At 43.9% G+C, this 9,098-nt stretch overlaps 1 protein-coding gene across 1 annotated transcript; it reads right to left on the minus strand.

Annotated features, from left to right (window-relative positions):
- Window positions 1–2,273: 2,273 nt before the first annotated feature.
- On the minus strand, window positions 2,274–8,153 carry LOC139204550 (ubiquitin-conjugating enzyme E2 Q2). Its single transcript, XM_070834582.1, has 7 exons — window positions 8,096–8,153; window positions 7,915–8,005; window positions 7,761–7,819; window positions 7,562–7,610; window positions 7,362–7,457; window positions 6,359–6,425; window positions 2,274–5,287 (listed from the first exon to the last, which is right to left on the minus strand). Exons 2-7 carry the CDS (start codon window positions 7,945–7,947, stop codon window positions 5,256–5,258), a joined length of 336 nt encoding a protein of 111 aa, XP_070690683.1. The 5' UTR covers window positions 7,948–8,005; window positions 8,096–8,153; the 3' UTR covers window positions 2,274–5,255.
- Window positions 8,154–9,098: the final 945 nt, after the last annotated feature.

A 9,098-nucleotide genomic window follows, 5' to 3' on the forward strand; every position in this document is an offset into this window, starting at 1 on the left:
CACATCCTGTTACAGAGACTGGAACAGTTCATTGGCATAAAAGGAACTGCATTAAGCTGGTTTAAGTCCTATTTATTAGATTGATTTCAGTTTGTACAAGTTAATGAATCCTCTGTCCACACTAAGGTTAGACATGGAGTTCCACAAGGTTCAGTGCTCTGTGCTTCCTCTGGGTAATATTATCAGGAAGCACTCCATTAATTTCCACTGTTATGCAGATGATACGCAATTATATTTATCAATAAAGCCAGATGAACCCAATCAGTTGAGTAAACTTCAAATCTGCCTTAAGGACATAAAGTCCTGGATGAGCAGCAACTTTCTGCTGCTAAACTCAGATAAAACTGAAGTTATTCTGCTTGGCCCCAGACACCTCAGAGACACCTTTTCTAACAACATATAGGAGTCTTATTTAATCAAGATTTGTCCTTTAACTCCCACATTAAACAGATTTCTAGAACTGCCTTTTCCCATCTACGTAATATTGCTAAAATCAGGCTCATCATATCCATAGATGATGCAGAAAAATTAGTCCATGCATTTGTCACGTCTAGGTTGGACTATTGTAACTCATTATTAGGCTGCCCCAATAAGTCCTTTAAGACTCTCCAGCTGGTCCAGAGACCTGCTGCTCGTGTACTGATGAGAACTAAAAGAACAGACCATATTTCTCCTGTACTGGCTTCTCTTCATTGGCTTCCAGTAAAATCTAGAATAGAGTTTAAAATCCTTCTCCTCACCTACAAGGTTCTTAAGGGTCAGGCTCCATCATATCTTAAAGAGCTCATAGTACCCTACTAACCCACTAGAGCACTGTGCTCCCAGAATGCAGGCCTACTGGTGGTTCCCTAAAGTCCTCTAAAGTAGTGATGGAGCCAGAGCTTTCAGCTATCAGGCTCCTCTCCTGTGGAACCTCCTTCCTGTTTGGGTTCGGGGGGCAGACACCCTCTCTACATTTAAGAGTAGACTAAAAACCTTCCTTAGTGGTAAAGCCTATAGTTTAGGGCTGGCTCAGGCCTTGGACCAGCGCCTAGTTATGCTGCTATAGGCTTAGACTGCCGGGGGACTCCCATGATGCACTGGGCTCCTCTCTCCTCCTCTTCCTCTCCATCCTGATGCTTCATGTCTCTTTAATGTCTGTTACTAACTTGGTATCTTCCCCGGAGCCTTTCTGTGCTTTTCTCATCTCTCTGGTTCCTGTGGATCCTGATCCTGGTTCTCCTGCTGTGGTTCTCTGGTTCCTGTGGATCCTGGTCCTGATTCTCCTGCTGTGGTTCTCTGGTTCCTGTGGATCTTGGTCCTGGTCCTCCTGCTGTGGTTCTCTGGTTCCTGTGGATCCTGGTCCTGGTCCTCCTGCTGTGGTTCACTGGCTTCATGAATCACTGCTGCGGATCGTCAGCCACAGACACATTTTACTGATATTAGTCCTGTCATTTTTACTCATACATTGTCATGTTTTTCCACTGTTACCATATTGACCATTATTAGTCTTGTTCCTATTGTCAGTACTCTTGTTACTGTTATTATGGTTGTTTGCCGTTTCAGTGAGAACTTAATAAGACACAACTGCCTCTAATACTGCCATTAAACTCAGCCTCTGACTGGACTATGAACAAGACAGATGGAGCCTGAAAATGTTGCCATGGATACATATACAAGATACGGTGGCTCATAGTGACCAAACAGGCAATCATTTACCACAAAACTTTACCAAAAAAAGTGTTTTGTTTAAACATTGACGGTAAAATGGTCTGCATTTGTATAGCATCTTTCTAGTCATTTCGACTACTCAAAGCACTTTTACATCACATCCTCATTCACATATCATTCATTCAGGAGGAATCTCATTTGGAGGAGACCCAGGGTCCCCAAAGGTAAAATGCAGAGCACATATTTATGGACAGGTCTGCATTAGATGACTGTAGGACATATCCCATGAGTGGTCCCAATGAAGGCCCAAGGCCCGGGCCTGTGGATCACCACTGCGTGGAGGGTCCCACAGAACTGTGTCCAAAGCCCAAGGGTTAGCTTAGGAGTACGTTAGGTTAGGGTTGGCAGGCAGTCTGACATTATGTCTACGAAACCACTCCAAATCTACATACCTAAAATCAGGTACAGGCTAAAGCTAAAAATTACCAACGTCATCAAGTGTAAAGATTTATGACCTGAAAAGTAAATAAAAAGTTGATTTAGGACAGAGCCTTTAGCAGGTAGATAGAGACGCATGTGCTGGACTGATACCAAACAGGGCTACATACAACAGAACAGAGATATTTCATAAAATTCTTTATTCATAAACTTGATGCAAGTTTACAAATTATTTTACATGTTCAAAATCACCCTTGCAATGGAAAAAAATTAAACCAAACCAAAGCATGCTAACAGTGCATAACTTTATAACCCAGCCACTGCAGTTAATGAAGCAAGGTAACAAACCCAGAATCAGGCCGATTCAGACCAAAGCAGGGAGGGGTTCCGTTAGTCAGATGACACGAGTCGGTGGAACTGAACGCCGTTATTCCAAAGATCGGGTTTAAGATGAGGGCTTCCAATTGTTCTGATGGCACCCAGGTCTGAACAGCTACTGTTGTTGGGAATCCTGGCGTCTTTACACGGTGATCCAAGCAGGTAGGACGTCTAGTAAGTCCACGAGTCTCATCTAGTGTCTGACCTGGTCCATAAGGAGCAGACAGGGGGATTATCCTGTGCTCTACTGTAGGACTAAACAATTCATGAAAAAGTTTACATCTAGTCTTTTACCACCCTACCCAACCACTCTCAGCCTTCAGTAGCATGGGGAAAACACCCACTGATATACTGACATGCAAAACAGAGCAACATCAAAGAGACAGGGTGGATGTGTTCTGATAATCTGAGGGTGGCAGCAAAGACCTGCTCCACAGATCTGATCATGCCAAGCACGCATGAATTACTGATTAACCTCGACGGCATTCGGAAAATATTAACGTGTGAAACTGGTCATCGAAACACACTGTGATGCCCGTTGGTACAGGGGCGTCGTTTAATAAGTGGCCCAGAGGAAGATTGACAGATTCAATCTTGTACGTTGTGACGATATTCTGAAGTGATCCTTTGTGAAGTCGAGTGTGCGGTATGTATTCCTGAGTTTGCTTCTCCAGAGAATGTAGGGTGGGCTCGACAATGTGACCATGACGAAGTGATCGGTACATTATCGATGGCGTCACCACAGCCAACAGCCATGCCAGTACACCATCGTCATGTAGAGATGTGGGCTGTGGTGAGACAGGAGGAAGCTGAGACTTGCTCCACCTGTACTGCAGGAAATGACCATGTTGACCATGAACAAGCTGCATGTTTAAACCCAGCTGTACTGAACTGGAGACATTGCTGTCGAGACTGAGCTTCACATCTCTGGAAAACTCGAAATCAGCTCAAAGTGAGGAGTGACTGAATGAATTAGCATAACAAAGCTTTCTATGCTGGTTTTCAGGACAATTTACTTAAAACAATGCAAGTGACCACACAACAGCACGCCCACAACAAACGCGTAGCTGCATTAATTGGACACAGTTTTCTGCATATTATTCACATTACATCAAAGAGCAGCGTGCTGAGGGCCACAGCCTGCCGACAGTGGTCATGGATACTAACCAGAGAGGTGGGGATGGGAAGAGCTGGCTCTCTGTTAGATCGGAAAAAATATTTATGAAACCAACACAAATGTTCTGGAAATGTCCATTTTCCCTGGTGTGAAGCCAGAAGGTACATGGTCGAGACTATTGCTGTGAATTTGAAGCTCTGGCTGCAATTCAAACCAGCCTTGAGGTCGAGGAAAAGTCCAAAAGGTAAAGGTCACTTTTTTCCAGACTGTTGCGATTGCAGGATTGGCAAAGTGCTGAGGATGTGAACCAGCTTGAGGAACTAAGCAGGAGACTACACTGTTAAGACTGATTTTCTTCAGTTCCACTACACTCCACAGACGGCATCTTCACTGCATAGCCTTACTGAGGTTCATCCGGTTTGATTACATATGGAACGCCAAACCTCTGGAATGCCACAAACGGCCACGTCTATGCTATTACTGTTACCAGGTGCCATCAAATAAGGGGAATGGTACTGTCAATGTTGCCAATAACATGAGCAATACAAGTCAATATAAAAAAAACAAAAAAAACAACTAACCCGCAGTAGTCATGAAGCTTACATAAGAACACGGCGTACTTCTGTTTCCTTCTGCAAGACTGTCAATGAAGCAACTTTTTCTTCTTCTACGTGGGTCTGAGAAGTTGCAGTGCCCCTGCTGCTAATAGTCAGGGGGGTACAGTCACAGTCTCTGCCCAGCCACAGACCCAGACAAGGTTACATTTTTAACACTTAAATCCTTTAGCAGAAATACAAATTTACATGTTTACACGTAGAGTTAAAATCAACTACATTACAGTGTGATCAAATTTAAACGCCCCCGCTCTGCCTGATCATGGTTCTTATGTTGCCAGCCTAGCCCCACCCTCCCACACACACGCATGCGCGCGCTAAACCTCTCCGGCAGGGAGCTGTCCAATTGCTGGTTGTTATGACGACAAGATGCAGTTCTTCATTATGGAATGTCCCACCTCAGGGCTTCAGCTTTAAAAGATCAGAGGTTTCAAAGCAGACAAGCCTCAGAGGCACGTTATTCCAGAGGAGGGATCTTGGCATTACAAAGATAATACATGAGCACAATATTACAGAGGCCGTCCACGGACACAAACGGCAGTGGTTTGTCCCTCCACCAAAGTTAGATGACCTTCCCAGCCACCACTGCATCACATTGGGGCACACGGCACACCGTTCTCAGATCCTGTCTGTGCACATGTAGACGGCGTCTGGCCACAGGAGCATCTCGCTGCTAGATGATAAAGCCACACCAAACCTTTCAGCGCACAGCCAGCAACTAACCTTGACATGCTCAACGCCAAAACCAAAGGGTGACTTCATACGCCATCTTTAGTCCACCGCCATCCTGGAGGACGGGATGAATGTCGCCATGGAGAAATGAGATTGTACAAGACAACAGATGTACAGAGATAAATATCTGGAGAGAGGATACCCTCACGTGGAGCTGATGAGCTTGGAGGTACATTTCCTGTGGGGGTGAGACATTTGGTCTGAAGTTCAAATCTCACGCAGAGAACAAAATGGTTTGCAGGATTAAAAAAAAGAAAAACAATATTGGTTGAGGGACAAGGAGTCAAAGTCATGTGGTCCCAGTGCAGGAAAGGCAAGAGTCTGTTTTAGCCATCCTCCTTCGGGGGTGTGTACCAGCCTGGGGAGAATAACACAACAGCAAAGAATGACTCAACAGGAAACAGACAACGACCTACAGTCACAGGTCTCCATTAACGACGGCAACAGGACTGAACAGATGACCTACAGTCACAAGTCTCCATAGGAAACCAGAAGGACCAGTGGTATTGGAGTTACATGCAGATGACTTTAGCGTGTGCATCATAGTTTACCCGTGTTTCTGACAATGTTTGGAGAGTGTTCAGAGGGCCAGACCCAGGGCTCATGTTGTCCACATTTATGAGCTCTCAGCTGTTTATACTCAGCAGCAGGTAAACTTGTCACACTGCAGCCTGATGGGGTCATAGGCATTTACATGTTTTCACCTTCATCTGTGGCTTCCACATGCAACACACTGTTTTCACCGAGGTCACAGGCCACAGCAACAACTACATGTATGAATGGTTGTTTGTGAGCATTTGGCTGACCTGTACTGATTGACCAAAATGACATTAACGTTGCACATGTTCATTCCTATCCTGTTGACTCAGCTTTATGTTAAGCTGCATATTGATTGTGTCCGACTAGACATATCATTTACATCTGTCCAGCCTACTTCTCTCTCTCTTTAGTTCATACTAACAGAACTTTACTGTTGAGTTTTAAACCCTGAGAAACAGTAGACTTTAGACTTGTAGATTGCCTGTCTTCCATCTTTACATGTATTTGAGAAGGCAGCACAAGTAACATGTAAATACCTTAGTATCCGTGTGCTGTAAAAACATGCTTTTAGGCTTACACGGCTCAAGAAATAAACGGTGGGCTCCTGAGATCAAAGTTAGACCACTGAGCCGGGTGTGATGATGGGACACAGAGTCAGAGCACCACCAAAGTATCATGGTTAGTGGCCAAGTCTGGCTAAGTAAACTAGGTAATCATGGTACCATTATCTATGCCCTGCTGATAGTGTCAAATGTGGCCTACATACACGTACATTGATTTGGTACATACACGACGGAACTTCTCTGAGCTTTGACACATGGAGGGATTTGGTTTCAGTGAACAAGGTCAGTAATGATCTCCATATGAAACTGGAAATGGACACACTCACCGTTTTTTTCGTGGATCTGAACCAGGGATTTGTAGGACTGCTGTGCTCTGGCAAGATTGTACTGGTTCTGCATTAAAGAGGAAAAATGAAATCCACCTTACAGCCTGCACAGGGTTTATGATGACAGTACAGAACAGGAAACAGCAATGACAGCCGTTTTCTACAAAAAAAAAAAAAACTTGTTCATCTCCAATTTCAAAAGCAGACCCAGAGTGTTCTGCGGGATAACAGACACCCTCTCCCTTGTTTGATCATCACACCAGACTGCTCTTAGCCACATCTAATGAATTAGCCAACCCCTAAACATGTACCCGCACCTGTACACACACATACACACCACAGCCCTACCCAAGACTTTGTACAGATCTGAGTGATAAGGGGTCACTTCATCAAGCAGTAGTAGCAGTAGTTTCACAAAGATGGACTCAGGTTTTCATCGTACTAATAGTCTACGGAGCAGAGACACTGTCACTAAACACCTATGGTGAGGACGTCCACCAGTTCACCTGGACTTCCCAAAACACCAGCATGTCTAGCATGTTTCTGTGCCATGGTTTCTTCATACAGCCGGGATGGGCACACGGTAATTTTAGTTAACCTTTACGTGTCATTATGCTGGTTTGGGCAGGCGTGCGCTGTAAAAAGAGCTAACGTTAGCCAATACGTGCCCAGCTCACGATGTCTGTTGTAGCCACAAAAAAAAAAAAAAAAGACAAACTGACTTCGTTGCAGTTTTAGAGTTGCAGGTGAACTCATGTGAAGCATTGGCGTAGATGTGCAGTCAAGTCAGAGAATTATTTCTGCGGTCAGTGTGATTGTGGCTGGAGTTGTACATTTTATTTGAGACTGCTGGTATTGTTTTAATCCAATGAGGGTATGTGAAGTCATTAAGTGTTTTTATTTTTCAGTGCCCATATAACCCTAACTCTTTTTACAGTACAGATAAGGGAAGTCGACATTATCTCGGGACATTTCCAGACTTGAAATGAGCTTCCTCACTTACTTTATTGGCTCCAAACTGCACTCTGGCTTTTCCTTTGACTAAAGTGGCATTGATCTGCATGATGACAGACTCAATGGAATAGGCACTGCTCCAGCCCTGTAATCAGGAAAGCCCACGTCAGTAAGAGGGAACCGGGTGCAAACACAATCCAAAGTCATGGATTCACATTCAGTGAAGGTTTTACAAAACATCTGACACACCTGTTTAGTGAGAAGCTCCATGCACAGAGCTCCTCCTCCGAGGACATAACTAAAGCAAGGACAGAAACAAACCAGAAACACACCATCAATCCTCCTCCTAAAGAAAAACACTTTAACAGTTTGTTCAGTAACTCAGTCTCAAATCTGAATATGGTCTGCGGGGACAGAGGAAGCTGTGGAGCCAGCTACATGGACTCACCCTCCAGAGAGCACAGGCGACACCACCCGGACAAACGGTGGATCAAAGGGGAAATTATCCTGTAGACATGACCAGCAAAAAACAGCTAAAGTACAGACTTCAAAGACTCCTAAATGGGTTCCATTTTCATCAGCGCAGAGTCGATTTTACTCACTTTATAGGAGAAGTTTAGTAAAATGTAATCCATTCCTTCCTTTTCCTTTAGGACTTGTAAATCGCTGTGTAAGGGGCTATCTGGATCCACCCTGTCGGTCATTAAATTATGCAATCAGTCTGCATTATGTCAACAGAGAAAACGAAAATGATGCAGGACACAAGAACCCAATGGTACTTACGTTCTTAGTTTGACATGCCATTCATACAGGCTATCGTTGACTAGCTCCACTGAGTAGATGCCTGCAAAACAAAATCATGACATGAGTGCTCAGATCTCCTCCAGTTCAACGTCTAGAGCAGGGGTGTCAAACTCAATCAGAGAAAGGGCCAAAATTTAAAACACAGTCTGACTCTTTTATTATAGTATATAATATAATATATATTTTATTCAGAAATATGAATTGAAACAGCCAAACTTCAAACAACTTTTCCTCAATAAAATAAATAGAATTTTATATACATTTCTCTTTTTTGTACTATCCTGATGTTTTGTCTCATAGTGTCGTCTTATATTTATATTCTTTAATTATGGCTACATTAGCTCCACAAACAAGACACACGGGTTCACCTTCGATATCGACAAACAGGTAAAATTCTGCCCCCCACCTGCTTTGAAAGTCTCTGTTTTCACAGTCCACTTTTCGTTTAGCCATTTATTTGGGGGGGGCTAGCTTAAGTGTCGCTATAACAGCTGCACGGGTCCTGACTAGCGCGGCAGCTGTTCAGTGCATTGTGGGATTTGTAGTATTAGAGGTTAGCGTGCTGTTTACCGACGGGCCATTCTTACTAGTCACGTGAAATTATCTCGCGGGCCGTATATAATTGTATCCTTGAGTTTGACATGTATGGTCTAGAGCAGGGGTGGGTGAGGCGATATACATCACCTCTAGTGGATTAAAGTTAGCAATATAGCTCACTTCTAGTGAGTGGCCCAGCCCTTTGTATGTTTTTCTGTATGTGGCCCTCAGTGAAAAAAGTTTGGACACCCCTGGTCTAGAGCAACGGTAATGATTTAATCTCCTGTTTCACTCTGTAAACTGAATAGGTAATACAGCGAGGCAAAGCATAAGATGTATCGTGACTAGTGGGTCCACTGCCACACCACCATCAGCTAATCCTGCTCTCTGAACCCTCTCCAAAGGAAGAGGAATTTCTACAAAATGAAAGGCTTAAACATGGATC

The sequence above is a fragment of the Pempheris klunzingeri genome, chromosome 1 (genome assembly GCF_042242105.1).
Source record: "Pempheris klunzingeri isolate RE-2024b chromosome 1, fPemKlu1.hap1, whole genome shotgun sequence".
Taxonomy (NCBI): domain Eukaryota; kingdom Metazoa; phylum Chordata; class Actinopteri; order Acropomatiformes; family Pempheridae; genus Pempheris; species Pempheris klunzingeri.